The 17925-nt window shown below is 38.5% G+C and overlaps 1 protein-coding gene and 1 long non-coding RNA gene across 2 annotated transcripts in view; both read left to right on the forward strand.

Moving 5' to 3' along the window:
• Nucleotides 1-1690: 1690 nt before the first annotated feature.
• On the forward strand, nt 1691-14327 carry c25h12orf75 (chromosome 25 C12orf75 homolog). The gene is made up of 6 exons (XM_032522285.1): nt 1691-2049; nt 5283-5307; nt 7650-7685; nt 8473-8552; nt 9367-9397; nt 10187-14327. Exons 1-5 carry the CDS (start codon nt 2007-2009, stop codon nt 9369-9371), a joined length of 189 nt encoding a protein of 62 aa, XP_032378176.1. The 5' UTR covers nt 1691-2006; the 3' UTR covers nt 9372-9397; nt 10187-14327.
• Nucleotides 14328-17475: 3148 nt separating this feature from the next.
• The window catches only part of LOC116693364 (uncharacterized), a 15375-nt gene continuing 14925 nt past the window's right edge, over nt 17476-17925 (forward strand). Inside the window, exon 1 of the long non-coding RNA XR_004332906.1 lies at nt 17476-17566. This is a non-coding gene — a long non-coding RNA (uncharacterized LOC116693364). The remainder of the gene's footprint in view (nt 17567-17925) is intronic.

A 17925-nucleotide genomic window follows, 5' to 3' on the forward strand; every position in this document is an offset into this window, starting at 1 on the left:
GCTAGCCAACGCTAACTATGAAGGGTTACATGCAGTTTTGGAAATTTCTTTGCTGTGTTTCTCTATAAAGCTCCCCCTAAAGCTTTGGAATAGATATTTGGCAGCTCCTATGTTTACCTGTGTCTGACTCCTTGCTTGGTCAGTCTGCTGTTTCCTCTTTCTCTATTCCTCCGACAATGCTTTCCTAGCTTTCAGCTTCAGCTATGAGGATAGTGTAAAAAACGTTGCTGCTTTGTTCTTAGCTAGCAGGTTTCTGAATGGGCGTATGTGCGCAGTGCAGTGAAGCAATTCGTTACATTGCAAGACATTAAATCACGCAATACTTCCTGATGCCGAGGTCGGTGTCCGCCGGCCCAAAGTTGCAAGGGTGGTTTTTCCGTTTACAGACGCTAGGGGGAAGCGAGACAACCACTATTCAACCCAACCAAAAACCATGTAAAAATCATGTAACCATTCCAATGAATCCAAAGCTGTTCAGTTTAGGTAAATTAAGCTAAAAAACTGCATACTTCCCCTTTAAAGGTCAAAAGACAGGATTAGGGTTACATCTTGTTACTGATAGGGTTAGAACTTATAAGTTAAAATAGGTCTATCGTCTATTGTCTGTGTGTTCAATCTAGCATCTACCTATGAAACCCCAGTAAAATGGTGAATTGCTCTCAATAGACTTTGGATTTTTGTTCAGATCAAACATATGAGATGAGATGTTACAGTGAGCTTTAGGGGAGCTGGTTTTGTTACTTTTGGACAGAGCCAAGCTAACTGTTTCCCCCTGTGTCCAGTTGTTGTGCTAAGTTAAGCTAAACGACTGCTAGCAACAGCCTTATCAATCTTCTCATTTAAGTCTCTGCCAGAAAGCGAATAAGTGTATTTCCCCAAAAAGTCAAACTATTCATTTAAGGTGGATTGAACAGTATCTTATCTCATACATCTGTGGAAAATCAACTTTTCTGCACAAATTGTGCTCATCCTGTAGACTAACTCTATTGTTGAGTGAATGCGAGCCTGTACGGGGACCTGTGGAATTAGCCTGTCTGTTTGGAGGATTTGCACGTGTCACTAAAAACTTCTCATAGGAATTTAAAAATCTTTACTGTCAGACACAAAGATTTCATAACACCACTCACTCTGAGTTATTCTCACTGGTGGTGAGTGATAATGAAATGCATCCGGCAGTCTAAACTTCACTCATATGACTACACTAGACTTGTCAGAGTGAACAACAGCGTGATTGAATTGGAATTTATTGGGGTCTTTAAGCTGACCTAAGCGTGACCGTCGTGGTTTCATTTTCCAGCTCATTGCTTATCAGGAGCTCAAACAAGTTAGTAATGTGTGTCTGTGTGTTTTCTGTGTGTGTGTCTGTTTTTGAAAAAGCATGAATAAAGGACCTCTATGTTTGAGCACGCAAAGAAAATTTGAGGATTTTACACAATCACACACACACACACACACACACACACACACACACACACACGCAAGCTAATATATTGATCCCCTTAAACATATTTTATTTTTTTCCACCTTTGAAAAAAATATGGAGATGCCTATTGGTTGAGTCTCACCCCTCCCTCCGCCTCCTTTCCACCGGTTTCCCGGGCAACCATGTCAGGGTGGAGGAAAAGAGCAAATCATGTGAGGGCACAGCATCTTTCTCTCCCCTTTCTATCGTCCTCTCTCCTAGTGTGTGTGTATGTATATATGTGTGTGTGTGTGTGTGTGTGTGTGTGTCTGTGTATAAAAGCCTTTCTCTCCATGCTTTCACTTCAGTCTCAGTGCAAGACTGAAGAGAGGGGAGGGGGACACGACCAAAGGAGATCCCTGTGTTTCAGTGGGAGACATTTCTTTGACCTTCTTCCTCACTTTCTCCCCCCTTTCCCAATGTGTTTTGGGTTTCCGTCCTTTCCTCCCCATACTCATCCTCCTCCGTCTTCTTCTTCTTCTTCTTCTTCTTCTTCTTCTTAAGCATCTCTGTTCTGCTTGGACGGTGGCTGCATCAATGCAAAATGGGTTGTGGCAATTCCTCAGCCACCAACACCTCAGAAGGAGGTAAGTGTTTTTACGGAATACATGTTTTAGGAATGAGTATGTGTGCATATATAATGCATATTTGTGTGTGTGTGTGTGTGTGCGTGTGTGTGTGTGATAATACGTGAGAGTATGAGGGAGTTGTCACTGTATCTGCACCAAGGGGAGAGGGTGTTTTGAATGTAAATGAGGTGTGTTGTGTTGGGTTAGCCTTGGCTTTAGCATATGTCCTCAGATGTGTGTGTGCATTATCTGTGTGGCTCTCAGTGTCTTGCTTTCTTTAATAAATACAAAAATAATAAAAACAAAATTGACAGCCTTATATCATGATGTATGTTTGTGTGTTAAAATAAATGACTGTAAAACTTCTTAATCTTTACCAACCAATATTCAGTTTGCAGCATACTGGCTCCCACTATGTAGTGTGTGTGTGTGTGTGTGTGTGTATGCGTGCAGTGGTCTCCTAAAGATATGGGTGGTGGGTCAATCATAAAGGGTCTTCCATATTCCAGTATATGACACTAGAGTAGAACCCTCAGGAATGCTATGCTTTGATGCTGTAATTACAATGCTAAGGTTACATTAACACAAAAGGAAGTCCTCCATACAGTAGCTAACAATTGTTTTTGATGGGTTTGTCTTTCTCTTAGTGTGTTTGCACTAGTTTCCATGGATTTTGAATAAAAAAGGCAAGCAGCTTTAGTGACATTTACCCGTCTTTGTCAATCAGGTTTGATTCATAAAGCCTGAAGGGCACATTTGAATGGAGAAATACTGGATTGCGTGGTTATGTATGTGTGTAATATATAACACAAGTAATTTATCCTAATACAATACCTGTTATAAATTATACTGAATATATCTCTGGGCACCACAGTCAAATTGAGGTAATAATTAGATTGAAGTATCTGCAGGATTACCTCACCACGCTGCCCATTAAAGCAGTATGGTGTGTGTTTGAGTTTGTGTGTGTGTCTGTGCGTGCATGCGTGTGCGTGTGTTTGAGTGTGTGTGTGTACTTGCAGGTACCTAATCAGTGCTTGCCAGGCATGTTAACAGAACCACAGACTGCTGCTACTGGGAAATGTGACCCAGTGTTATTTACATTTAGGTTACTTTGTCTGAAAACAACATCCCAGTAGGTGTCTGGGTTTGTCGTCGCGTGGCTTGTTTGTCTATGAAAACCAGCAGCTGTGTTTATTTCAGTGCAGCAGGTCTTTTTCTGGTCCTTAGAGGTCAGCGTTCAGCACAATGACAAGGACGTGTGAAATCCTGTCACATTGACAAATATGGACTAATGGTTGCACTGTATTTGTTCATGCCAGCTGACACCAGGCCAGAGTTAAAGGACACTGTTTCCCAAACCCCACACTATTGTGTTCTGTAGAATTAAGATAGAAGTCCCTTATTTTTATTTTAACCCAGGATGTATAATTGTGTCACTACACATTTGTTTTATGTTTAAGAATTAATTTAATAACACTATTTCATCACCCATCTGCTTATCATCTATAAGCAGCATATAAACATGTAATAATGGCTTATGACACACTATAATGTAGTTGTAAGCAGACACAAGTGTCAATTAATCGCCAACTATAACTCCTGTAATAATACTAAATACTCAGCAAGTCATCCAAAGCACACAAAGATAAAGGTTGTTTATTCCTACCCTCTAATATGACACAGGAGGAACTAGCGTCCCCAGCGGTGGTAGGAAACAAAAACCAATGTTCCCACACTATTCTATTCTGTCCAGTTTAGATAGTTTTATATTATCCTTAACTGGAGATGTATAACTGTGTCACTACACATTTGTAGTCATATGGTGAAGTGTGTAATTACTTGCTAAGATTACTAACATATAATGTAGTTGTTAATAGATATAGCAGTGATAAGATTCATATAATAACAATTGTAACTATATTCCTGTGGGCAACCATAAGTCCAGGCATGATGTTTAAACAGATAAATAATGACAATACAGTAAGAAGCCATTGTCAATATTGCCATTTATTCTAAGTTCTAAGTCAAAGTTCAAGTCATACAAGAATGTTTTAAATTTCAAGCGTACCAAACTCAAATGACCGCCTCGGTGCCCTCTCTAACACATTGCTCATCTCTTGTCTTATGCACCCAAATGTGCACCCTTGGACATGAATGAGCTTTTGTCAGGCTACTGAATAGACCCGTGTCATGTCACCAGACTCAAACATTTACTGTGAAAAAAACCTTCCTCTCCATTCCTTTTAATAGGATGGATTCCACTGTCTTTCTGTAAAACAAATTATCCAGGTTCATGCTCTTACATCTGTTTTGTGTAGTGTTTTTTGAAGGTACATTTCTACACTAATGGAAAATGGCATGAAAAAAATACTGACTTTTGGCTTTTGTTCTACTGCTATTAATATGATACTGTACATTCAAGCAAGATGTTAGATTATCCACCAAATGAATGCATTGTGATCTAATTTAGATTGAAATAAAGTTTATCAGATGGCCTGTATTTCAGCAAGGTGTGAGCTTTTGTTGGATCATAAAATACTCAAAACAGCATTGGGATGAGCACGAGAATGGGTGTCATTTGGTATCGAGGCATTTCACACTGTATGCCTTGTGTCAGTTTACAACAGTGTCCTCTGTTACCCTTCAAAGGCAAGTTGTGAATTGTTTAGAGAGTTTAAGTAGCCTACAGTAAACACTGAAAACCATTATCTAATGCAAACTTACTAACCAACATACTAAAATCACAGTATAGAAAATCCATATAGCAATCCTTATACAAATAATACATAAAATGTGAAATAAATGGACCCAGGAGGATATAACGCAGCTTTCAGATGTTGGCAAACAACTAGAGCCTGAGCCACATAACCTTATCTCCGCAACGTAACCTGAAAAGAGAACAGGCTACACAAACACAAAAGAAACAAAACTGAAACACATTGTTCATAAGGATAGGAGAATGCAACAAACTGAGGGAGAGAGACATTCAGCCTTTAGAATTACAGGCGGTCTACTGCAGATTCTCCACTTATCCTCACATGTCCCTGTCTCTACTGCCCTGGTGTGGGTTAAGAGATACATACATTGGGATAAACATGAAGAATAGTAGTAGTTGGTATTGTTGTCAATAAGTATGGTTCATATTCAATAGCTTTTGAATGGTGGTCTTTGTTAGTGAGGTTACACACCTCCTTCAATGCTTTTCATTGTGAAGATAAATTAAATCTTGTCTTTTCATTTGTTTTCAGGGCCAGCAGAAGTGTCCAAGGATGTGTGAGTACATCAATCATTAACTACACCTCAATAGAGCTTTATACATCTACCCACATAGAATTCACGTAGTATTCGTTGTGGCAAAGTATTTATGTCCACACTGACATTACAGTGATGTTATGGAAGTATGCAATAATACATTTTCATCTAAAACATTATGCAGCAGGAGTAAAGGTGCAATTAAAATTAATCAAATAAAACATATTTAGTTAAAATAATGGTTGTACACAGGAACAAAACACCTATATTTTCTATATTTTATAAGTTGACTAACACAAAATGCTAATTTCTTATTTTTTTAATCAGTAAGACAAATTGTAATAATGTACTTATTATGTACAGGAATTTAGATATAATTAATATGGTAAAAAAATAGGCTAAGGATTTTGCCTTTGAGCATTTTTAAAACTTCACACGTGCTTTTACATTTTACATTATATCAAGTTTTGACACTCAACACTTTGTTTTTGTTTTTTCACAATGAAATTATACACCGTGCCTTTGGCATGCATTTTAACATAGATGCCTTAATATAAAAATGTTGATCCCTTTCAAGCAAAAATATAATTAAGAATACCATTTCATGTTTACATTGTAATATTATGTCAGTTCTTTGAATATGTGCTTGTACAAGGTTTGGCTATTTATGTTCAGATTTTGCTACAACAATGTGTACAATTCTCTTTACTGATAGAGCAGATTGGAAACAAGCAAGGTTGGGATTTACACATACGTGTCTTTTTGATTTTTTTGTTATTTAGAGGTATAAATGTTTGTTATGTCTGCGGTGACTATACATTTTTGGTATGTTGTATATTGAAGATAGACAAACTCAGAGGTGGCACAGTATGCAAAACTTACATGAAAACTTACATTCATTTAATTTTTTGTATTTTGCTTCATATGTGATATTAAATAATATAGTTATTTTCTTTATGACATTTAATACAAATCTGATTTTGAAATTAATTATATTTGTACAGTATGTGAGAGTGAGTGTAGTTTAGATACTGTATGTTGGCAGAATGTAGACTTCTAGAGCTCCATACATTTACTTAAATGCAGTAAAAGATTTAATTTACTGGAAAGTTGACTCATCTCTGCTCAACAAAATACCAGAATAACAGTGTTGAAAAACACAGATTTCACTGTAAGAAAAAGCAACTGACTATAGAAGAAATGAAAAGATACTCAATCATTAAACAAATTAAGGTGCCCATGGACTAACAACTAACAACTCTTTTGGTAAAATTGTTTTAATTTGTTCCGGCTTTAGAAAATGTAAACATTTTCTGTGAAATGTCACGTACAGTAGAGAACAGGTTGTCCTTGTCATCAATAGTTATCAAAGCTCTGGGAGGTGCAGCATTTCCTGGAATAAGAGTGTGTGTGTGTGTGTGTGTGTGTGTGTGTGTGTGTGTGCGCGCGTGCGTGCATGTGTGTGTTTGTATGCTCCTTGATAACCATCTAAGCAGCCAACACAGGACCCATGAGAGCTGACAGCAGCACACCACTAAATCACCAACGGTTTCTAAGACTGTACTACACAACAACCCCCAAAAGAGTAATTATTTTGCTTGCACTGTTGGAAAAATAACAGAAGAATAAAAGTAAATTAGGTGGTGGAGCGTCAAGTCAGCCCTTAAAAAACAAACAAACACCAAACAAAACTCCTAAAAAGGGAGCTAATTGGAAATTGGTTGGCAGTAGCCTTGTTCCAGACCTAAAACAAAAATTGGCAGTTTGGCCTGATCATCCATTTTTCAGAACTCCCAGATGGGAATTTGCGGAATTCCCAAAAGAACTATGCAAACGAGCAAATGCACTTTCACAGTCCAGCACTTAAAGGAAGAATGTTTAATTTAATTAATTCCGGGTAGCTGTGGCTCAGTGGTAGAGTGGTCGCCTGCCAATCAGGATCCCCTGCAGTCCCATGTCGAAGTGTCCTTGGGTAAGACACTGAACCCCGAGTGTAAATGCGTGTGAATGTTTACCTGATGAGGAAGTGGCACCTTGTACGGCAGCCTCGGTCACAGTGTATGAATGCGTATAAATGGTGAATGGTTCCTGTACGGTGTAAAAGCGCTTTGAGTAGTCATTGAGATTAGAAAAGCGCTATTTAAGAACAGTCCATTTATATTTACATTTAATTCACCGTGGAGGCATGTGATAAACACTTTTTCGAGAATTTAAGGTAACACAGGGTGAGTAATTGATATACAAATGATAATTTTGAGGATAAAGTATTCATTTAATGTCTTATCAGTGTGTACTGTACTCATGTTTGTTTGTTGTGTTTTATGTCCTCTGTGCTCCTGACCTGTGCTTCTTCTCTCAATCAGGACAGAAGATCCTTTGGGAGACGATGAGAAAAGAAGGTAATTTTCTACAAATAATTGTCTGTATTTGTTTCTTCACTTTTAGTTTGTATGGTAAAAGTGGATGCATTTTACTCATATACTGTAAACACTTTTGTAGTATGCAATAACAAAATACTGTTCTTTGTGGCATACATATGTGAATATGAAAAGGCCTTTTTAACAGAGAACATTTTGAAACGCACAGGTGTAAATAATATGATAAATGATGGCTCAATTCCATTTGCCGGCTTTGGTTTCAGGGTCCTTGCATTGTCCATGCTGGCACACTTTCACACTGTTGGCTTGTGAGACCCTTTAATAGAACAGATGTTATGGTTCTTTTTTTATTTTAAGATATTATTATTGCCAATTATTTTGTATCTGTACAATATATGTGAAGCATCTTAATGTAATAATGTATAATTGGTGTTGGGGTCTATGTTAGCAAAATTAAAATAAAATGCAACTTAATTTTATACAATATATGTATAGGGGGTCCCTGCTCTGTCTCTCTTTCAGTTAAGGGGTCCTTGGCTTAAAAAACATTGACAACCCCTGCCAATTAAATGGCTATACCACTTATTTGAAACCATTTAATACCAAGACGTTTGATAACAATGGAAAACTCAGAGATAAAAAGCCAGGCAGAGCTAATTATGAATGTGATTTTTTGTGGTATTAGAAAAACATAAAGAGCTAATTCATTGCTAAAAGGAGAAACTGTATGCAATTGAGAACCCCCACAGCCTAATGAAAACCCTTACTACTGTCTTTTAATTGCTACATTCCACTCTTCCTCTCTCAGGAACTATGGTGGCGTATACGTAGGTCTACCAGCAGACCTAACCACTGTGGCTGCCAGTCAGTCCAAGTCCACATGTAAAGGTAAACACATTTAACACTCTACAGTGCATTTAATTTTCTGGAAATTTGATGAGCACTTTTAGTAACTAGTAAGCAGCTCAGGGCGTAGAGAAATAAACCCTAGTGGCTGAGCCACCACCCCATGAAACCACGTGCCTGCCTGCCTACAGCATTATTAATTTTATTTGACCTTTATTTTTACTGAATCTTAATGATGGTTTTTGTACTTGTGAAGATGAATATAGTTCACTACATTTTTTTTGACTGTGGCATAGTCAATAAAGGATTTTTTTTTCCTTGCTGTTTGTTTTTATAAAATCAATAAGCACCTTTACAAAAGCCCTCAGCAGCAAATGAGATACATTTTTTTAGTGTTTGTTCTTGTAATCCTCATTTCGACAAGATGCTTTGTCTCAGGGCTTCTGTACACCTTACTATTCCTATCAGCTTTATTATTAAGGTTTGCATGTTACAACAGCCTTATTCGATCTCACAGTCTGACACAGTTGTTGACTTAATGAACTGCCTCTCTGACTATGGAACCATTATGAAAAGTGGCATTGCATTTTGTAATGTGACCAGTATTAAGAAACAAACTGCTACCTTTGCTGTTGTATTTTTGCAGTCTTGAAGGCTTTTCTCTTGTATCCTGTGTTTTTCGTCTCATGTTTGTCTGAAAAGCTCATAGAGGTAAACATATTAATTAATTGATTTGAGTGCGTGGGTGTTTTTTGAGCACAGCCTTGACATTGAGAAAGAAACACAAGAACAAGAAATTTGTCAAATAATTGTCATGAATATCCGGGCACTGATTCTGTTTCCCTCCCTCTTGCAGACTAGCAGATCCTGAATGGAACACAACACAGGTACTTTAAAAAAAAACCTAGGCTGTTTGGTCAGCTCATCACCTGCTCCTCTGTATTTTGTTTCTTAAAGGGCCCATATTATGAAAAAATAATCACTTTTCTGGGATGTGGGGTGTTATTTTGAGTCTCTGGTGCTTCCACATGCATACATCCTTGATAAAAAAAACTATCCATGCTGTTTTTAGTGAGATACAGGTTACTGAATGTCCCCTGCCTTCAGTCTCCGAGTGAACTGTTCAAAATCTGCAATCTTTCTACGTCACTAGCCGAAACAAGGTGGCTAACTGTAGCATATGCTAGCGCTAGCATGCTAGCTCGTTCTCAATGGCAAAACACTGCTACAACACAAACTAGTTCACCATAATCTACAAAAGAACTACATGTCCCTGTTCTGCAGGTATTCCACAAGTGTGCCCTAGTTTAGAAGAAGTCTCCCAGCTAATCCTGCCTTGTACAGACCAAAGTTGGAGAAAGAGTTATCTAGTGATGATGTCTATGGATCTAACCTAGCTACTGCACATGTACGACTCCCAACAAAGATAGTAAAGAAGTGAGATACCTCACTATGTAGCTAAAACAGAGACATAAACACACACGGTGAAAAGAGGATCTGCAGCAATGTGCGGTACAACAAAATATGGTGTTTTTTGAAAATGAAACCATGTAAACCTATTCTAGTACAACCTCAAAATACAATTATGAACCTGAAAATGAGCAAACATGGGTGTTTTAAAGTGGAGCTGGTACGACTCAAATGAAAGTCAATGACTGTGTCCTTTGTCTCAACAGGATCCTGCATATTCATTCATCTATAGACTCATTTTACAAGCAAAGAGCACGTAAGTGCTCCTATTCTGGCTCACCACACACTGAATAATGTCTCAGGCTTTAACACTGTCATTAAACGAGGATGTGGACAGTTTGCCGGTGATCTGAGCACGCTGCCTCATGGAGTCATGGGTGGCACAATGACACTGGTACGCACAGCAGAGGTCTGCATATGGCATCCATCATCACCCTTCACTCAGCAAAAAAAAAAAAAAAAAAAAAATGTGGGCATCGGACCAAAACATCCACCCTGTGACTAGCTGTGGGTGGTAGCAACAGGCATTGTGACAGCCATCTTGGCTTCTCGGTGACGGCACTGGAGCGTTCTCTTTCTTTCTCAGGAGGAAAGGGGCCCAGCCAAATAACTAACTAACTGTCTGGGACACGGAACACCACACCAACACACACACACACACACACACACACACACACACACACACACACACACACACACACATTCCCAACAGCCCTCTGCAATAATAATCACTGCTCAGTTATTTCTCTCAGAAGCCATCAATGATTTATTGTGCGGCAGAGGCAGAGTTAGAGAGGCCGAGAGAAATCGGAGTTTCACAGAAAGCAGCAAACACATTCCTGTTAATGCATCAAAGAACACCAAAGGGTTATTGAAAATAGAATTGATTTAAATCAGGGAACTGCTGCAACTAAAGAGTCAGAAAATGAAACTGTTTTTAATGAGAATAAATGCTAATAACTAAGTTAAATCAAGAGGGTTTTAATCAAGGTCCCAAATGTCCTGGGTGCATCAACCAGGTCGTACCTGGTGTCGTCACTTAACTGCCCCAGACTGATTGTGTAACATCAGCATATGACTCATAATACTTAGAGGATCTCGCTCTCACTCTCATGCTCTCTCTGCAGCATGTTATTTTCCCCCTGAAGAGCTCTGAATCTAGTGCTTCTGGGCAATTCACAAAGCTCTTGCAATCTTCCTCAGAAGTCAGACAGTTTGTTCTTATCCCACAACATGAAATACAAGCTATTGTGTAACAGCAAAAACAAACAACATCTCATTAAATTATGTTCAGTTGCCAAAAATTGTGAGAAAAAGGAAACATTTTAAGAGAGACAGAGGAGGTGGTTGTGTTGTATCGTCCCTCATTTTCCTTAGTTTATTGACTTTGTTTTGTAACTGACTCTATTACAATCTATTTTCTATATGATGTATCACACTTTATTGTGAACGTTGTTCTTCTATATGTAATCCTTGATGGATAAAGCTGGCGCTTTGCTGTATTTTTCTTATTGTCAACAATTCCCATGAAAAGACTCTCTCTATATATAGATTGTGGGGATTTTATATATAAAAATATATAATCCCCACAAGCTCAGTTCCTCTACCAGAGGCCTGGGAGCCTGAGGATTCTGTGCAGTATTACAGCCCCCAGTTCTCCATTTACCACTGGAACCACTGTTGCCTTCACATTCCACATATTCTTTAGCTCCAATATAAACCCTTGGTATGTTTCATGCCTCTCATGTTCCTTCTTCTTGATGTTGCTGCTACATCTATCACAACTACCTCTAGTATGGACAGTTTGGTGTACTTCCTAGTCCCGCTTTCCTCATCCCTCCGGTCTTGATCTTAACTTAGCCGCCTTCTCCATGCAGGGTACTATGTTCATCTTGTAGCCAAGCATCTCTAGGATCACAAGAGCTATTTGGCTGTGTATTTCCGCTTGTTTGTTTCAGTGAAGACATCTTCATCATATCACATATTCTAGGGTACTCTTTCTCTTAGCCCTGTTAATCGACCAGGTGGTCTCCGGGTATCTAGCTCACTTATGATCAGCTCTCTCAAGTCAGCTGCCCTTGTGTTAAGCCTGTCTTTTCTTGGGGCTTGGTACCCATCCTCAGATTGTAGGGGGTGACATCCCCCCGCTGATCTTGTGCCCTGTCCTTGTTGACTCGGGTGACATCTGAGCCGGTATTTGGTTTTGGTTTTCTTTGGCACTCAGCACCAAGCCCATTCTTTGCACTGAGGAAAAAAGTCAAGGTAAAAACATATTAAATATATGTTGTTACATTTTTTTAAATTATTATTTTCCCGGGCACTGTAGTTTTTAGCAAATGTACCTTAAACAGTAGTCAGGAGTCAATAGCGCATTTGTTTGGGACTATTTTCAGCTGCGGATTACTACACATTTGGAGCTTTAATGAGTATTCACGGCAGCAGGACAGTGTATATGGGACTACAAATAATCTACAATGCCCATGTCCATCATTGTGAAGAAAAATGTCACCTAGTACAACGATGTGACTCATTGTGTTTTGTTTCGTTTTTAAACTATGGAGGGCTATGGTAGAGAGGAATAAGCATTATCAAGCAGAGGTTGCGTTATTGCTGTATATTTGTAAGAAGCAATAATTCATTGTTGTAGGCTTTTTCCCATGGAATCTGTTGACAATCAGTAAAATATAGAACATCACCAGCACAGAGTCCCCCTGAAAAAAACACATTACAGCTGGGCGGGCATTAAGGGCCAAGGTCATTTTTCAGCCAGGCTCTTGACAGCTCTCTCCTCTAATGAATGTACAACATCCTCCACTCACCAGGGCTCTAGACGAGGGTGGAAATAGGCCAACTTTAAACACTTGAGATTCAGGAGATGTTCTTTCTGCATTACACAAAACGCTTTCCACGCCTGTGTGTTTGTGTAGCCTCGACTGCCCTGTCACATAAAAACAGGGACTTCTTTCACCATGCCTGAACACAAGCCTACTGTCTACTGTCACCAGTTATCAGCTACATTGATACTAAAAGTTGTACAATGTCTTTTGCAAGTCATTTGTCAGCTCAAATTGTCGCAGCGTTTACACTGTTTACCTGTGGTAGAAACAGAATTTACTGTATTGTGTAGTTTACAGCATATTATAAAAAGAGCTTCAATGTGCCCACAGCGCACTGATTCAGAACCATACCTGAGACATTATATTTTTGATGTCCGTATCTCTCTCTCTGATGTCTACATTTCCACCCGGCTGCTGCCCTGCGTGAGTCCCTAACAGAGGCCTTTGGTTTTTACAGTGTGTCGTGCCTTCTGTCTCTCCCTCTTTTATCAGCCCCTCTTTGCCCTTTATGGTTGTTCCTCCTGTATATGACGGATGTCATTGCCTTTGCCCTATTCAATTGATCTAACGGGGGATAAGATGACAAAATGTGGATGAATAAAAGTCTGATGTCCTTTGTTTTAAAATGTCGCCTTGGCACATTGTGGGGATAGTTGTAAAACGCTGTGCATTTTGTTTGAATGTTGTAGAGGTTGAGTATGCTTAGAGAAGTAACATACGTGGTAAAGGAGTAGTTCGACATTTTGGGGAATACATTTATTTGTTTTCTTACCAAGAGATAGATTAGAAAATAGATACCATGTTCATGTCTCAGATTGGTATCAATATTCTCATCTAACTCTTGAATGAAAGCAAACCAAGAGTTTGAGAATTTGTAAAAACTGATATAAGCCATTATAAAAAGGAATAAATCAGCAGGAATTTGATTCATATTATCTTGTGTTGACAATAAAAAAGCATGATTTATGAAAAGAAAATAATAATAATTGAGATTTCATATCAAAACAACCAACCATCAATTGAATTGCTATTCCATTCCAATATTTCTCCAAAAGGTCAAATTATTCCTTTAATGTTTGGAAACACAAGATCCTTCAGATTTTGTAGTACATAAATATTGGAAATTACAGAAACTACTTGAGGTCAAAGCAGCTGGAAATTGTTTTAATTATTGAAATGCCTCTTCACACACTGGAAAGACCTGTTGTCATTAAAAACCCACCAGTGTCTCTTTATGCTGTTGACAGCTGTACGATGAGAGGTAATGACTGAAATGATCGGGTTTGTTCATTGTAGGCTCTTTTCTTTTGTCTTTTAATCACACTGTACTTTTCATCATTTGTGCACAAATTACCTGCTCCTCATGAATGTCAATGCTCCTTCTCAAATCACAAATCACTTTATTCATCAATGATGGTGACATGAAGAGAAGAAAAAAACTTGACTGCATCTGTGAAACTCAAGCATTAACATCTGATTCAGTTATTTATGATTAAAGACTTTTATACTGTCCCCGCCAGCTGTGGTTATTGATTGTGGTCCTTGTTGAAATGCATCTGCCTTTTGTAATCAATAAGCCCGAGACTTGAGGGATTGCATGTGTTCTTAGCAAGTCTCAAAGACAGCCTGCCTGACAAAATCAAGTGGGGATTGCTGAGAAGAACAGTCATTATTTAACCGGGGTCTTTTGTCCACCTGCACCAAGATCAATCACATTTCCATCTCGGTAATTGACTGTGTTGGGAGTGCATGGAGGAGGTGGCGGGGAGATGTTAACTCTTTCCTGTCTCTCATTGCACAGCCACAGTCTGAGCCCCTCCAGTGATCCCACACCATATTATGCAGTAGGTGCAGTAACTAAGCACTGAAATATATTGAGGCTGCTTGTGTCACGCCAAGCAAAATAATTCAGAGCTTTGCTAATAAGTCACCGAGGGACAGAGAGCTGCAGAGAATGGACTCATTTTACCACAACCAGCCTACATATGGACAAATAGTATCATAAAAAAACCAAAACTCAATGGTAATACAGTACTCTGTATGTGATGTATTGTTATCTCAAATTTAAAGGATGTTTCTTCCAAATTGCAAGAAGACCTATTTTCTAATTTACCTCAAGTGGTTTAATGTGCTCAGAATTTGACATTTTAGACATATGTCTCTTGCATTTCTGCTTCCACCTGCAGCTTAGTATCTCTAGGAATTAAATTATTATTATGGACAAATCTGCAGCCCACAATGCTAAAATTCAGTGTTAATGTCAAGCTAAGCACACAGCAAATTTTCAAAATCAGGGTGCACACACCTTTTTATTAACTATAAAGACAAACTCTTTCCCGAACCACAACCAAATCATTTAGTTAATAACTACTAACTAATCCTAACCACACCTTACCCATAATTTATTTGCCATAATCACAACCTTTCCCCAACCTTAACCATACCTACCGCAGTTGCAATATGCTCAGATATTGTATGTGGCATTCTCAACATTGGCATTAGATGTAAAAAACTAAATAATGCCATTGCACATATAATTCAGGGCTTTTACCCCCCTCTCCCCCCAAGCACTGTAAAATACACAAGTTGGTTGTCTGTATTTTTTAATATTCATAAAACCTGAACAAATCTTTAAGAAAGAGCAATTGTAAGCACTTATTACAGACAGTGATAAGGCAACAAGAGTTTTGATGTGCAGTTTTGATAATACAATTATATATGCTTTATGCTTGTTCTTATGTACTTGCACAGTGTAAAATTATAATATCTGAAGTGAAAAAAACTTGTTTGGTTGGTGTTCATGTTCGCAATGGATATTGGAAAGCTGTTTCTATTGTTGTTTTATTGAGATATCTAAAATCTTGGACACATAAAACCAAAGATACATTTATTTTAAAGATATATTGTTGTTGTAAATTGGGGGATGCAGCTGTTTTTAATCTTATTTGTGTGGAGAAAAAGCATTCCTGATTCCTGAAGTCACTCTTACACTTTTAATTCAGCAATCTCTTTAAATGAATGTTAATAATTCAATGAGAACTTTCTATCTTGTTTATACTATACAACCACATGACTGTTATATCATCAAGTATTGCAGTGTGACATTTCAATCAACAGCATGTTAAGTCACTGCAAACAAAGGCATTGACTTGCTATCTGTCGTCTAAAAACAAACTATAGTTTCCACAACATGGTACTCATGAGCTGTCAGAGCTATGTGATTGAGGACACATCCTTAATCAGATCATCTGAGCGTCTGGCCCACCACAACATCCCAGCTGCTCTTTCTCCAGCTGAAAATGTAATGTAATCTTGCTGTTTCCCCTGGGGTCCATTTCAGAAAGCAGGTTTAGTGGAAACTCTGAGTTTGTTAACCCTGAGATGAGGGCGACTCTGGGTTTTCTGTTTTTAGAAAGGGTTAATCAAACCTGAGAGAGAGGGGTAACTACAGCCCGTTTCAGAAAGAGAGGTAACTTAACCTCAGAGTCATTTACTATGGTAACTGAGCCTGTGAACCTAACCTGGTCGGGAGCAGGAGGAACTCTTTCATTTCCTCATTCGTTCATTCAATCTGTATCAGGCACATTTTAGCTCAGTTTGTTATCTGCAAGGAAAAAAACAAACAGTGTTGGTTTATTAACCATGTTAGGACTATATAACTCTATATAATTATGACTGTATAGGACAGACTATACAGTTTTTTTCTCAACAATTGACGATCCTGTTGATGAAGAAGCTGTATTACTTCGCAGGGAGTTAAACATTCGTCGGGAGATGATATTGAGGCCCCGACTATAGATGCATTTTCATTTCCAGATAACTAGCCTACCTAGTGGCATTGTTTTTCTTCCCAGTCTATCAGTTATGTAGCCTACATCACCTTATCCGTCCTCATATCACTAACGTCACCCATTGTGGACATGCTCCACAACCCAGTCGATTGTTTGTGTCGCACTACGTTTGTTTGCAAATGCAGTTTTCTTTACAACATTGGTGAAGTGAAACATTTTCAACGTGGTATCATGACTTTGTTTAAACATACACTTTCCTAAAGCCAAGTGTTGTGTTATCTGTACGCATTTTGAGTAATCTGTGTGTATGTCTATGCTGTCTCGCTGTATACAGCAGACAGCAGTCTGCAACGTCACAGCATAAACATACACGCCACTTTCTAAAGCCACGTGGCGTGTTATCGCGAGGCTACGTGTTATTGCGAGGTTATGGTTGGGTTTAGGAAAAGAAGAATGGGGTTGGGTTTAGGAAAACAACAAACGTGGAAAATAAACATGCTCTCCTGGGTGAGAGTCCTGTGGTTTACCCATCCTCCACCCCGACCAACCTCACTATGCAGATTTTCGCCCTTTTATACTACTCATTACGACGTCAATTTACACGCAATCACAAGGTAATGTAAGTCAAGGTAATGGAAAAAGCCAGTATGTGTCTTGATAACATGCCAACAATGGCATATGAATTGCCATCTCCTTCACACGCCACTTCATGAGCTCAGTCTGGCATTTTAGTAAAGCCACTGTAGCAAAGCGCAGTCAGAAGAGTGTAAAAAGACTCGTTATGAAAAGTGTTTTAAACGTTTTTGTAGTGGTCCCTGGACACAAACCAATAAGAGCCATTAAAAATGAGTTCCACAGTGTTGCAAGTGAATGATGTTAACTCTTTAAAATAAAAGATCATGAATTATAATTCTGTCAATGATGGTGCTGCAGCCTCAGAATGGGATTAGTAGGCCTAGTAGGCTACTTTTTTGCCTGCAGGATTGCACCTAAATGAAATAGGTTTAGGAAATATAGGTTTAGATTCAATAACCTTGCCAACTACCATACCATACCAACTCAAGAGTTCAGGGTTAGACTAGAGTTTGTTAAACCTCCTTCCTTAAACGGGGCCCTGATCCACTCCTCTCTGTTGCTGTCTCTACGTTACCTAAAACCTAGTTTACTTATCCAAATGTGTGATAAAATGAAAAGAAAGAAAAATAAAGACTTTTACTTTTCTACATTCATTCATTTCTTCTTTCCCTCACATGTTTACCTTATTGTCACCAGTAGAAAAGAAGCATAAACTAAAACAGAAAAACTAAATCATGTAAT

This window comes from Etheostoma spectabile, chromosome 8, assembly GCF_008692095.1.
Source record: "Etheostoma spectabile isolate EspeVRDwgs_2016 chromosome 8, UIUC_Espe_1.0, whole genome shotgun sequence".
Lineage (NCBI taxonomy): Eukaryota > Metazoa > Chordata > Actinopteri > Perciformes > Percidae > Etheostoma > Etheostoma spectabile.

Coding starts and splice junctions, on each gene's coding strand:
- c25h12orf75 (XM_032522285.1), top strand. CDS start 2,007: ATGGGTTGTGGCAATTCCTCAGCCACCAACACCTCAGAAGGAG. Junction 2,050..5,282: donor CACCAACACCTCAGAAGGAG/GTAAGTGTTTTT, acceptor ATTTGTTTTCAG/GGCCAGCAGAAGTGTCCAAG. Junction 5,308..7,649: donor GCAGAAGTGTCCAAGGATGT/GTGAGTACATCA, acceptor TCTCTCAATCAG/GACAGAAGATCCTTTGGGAG.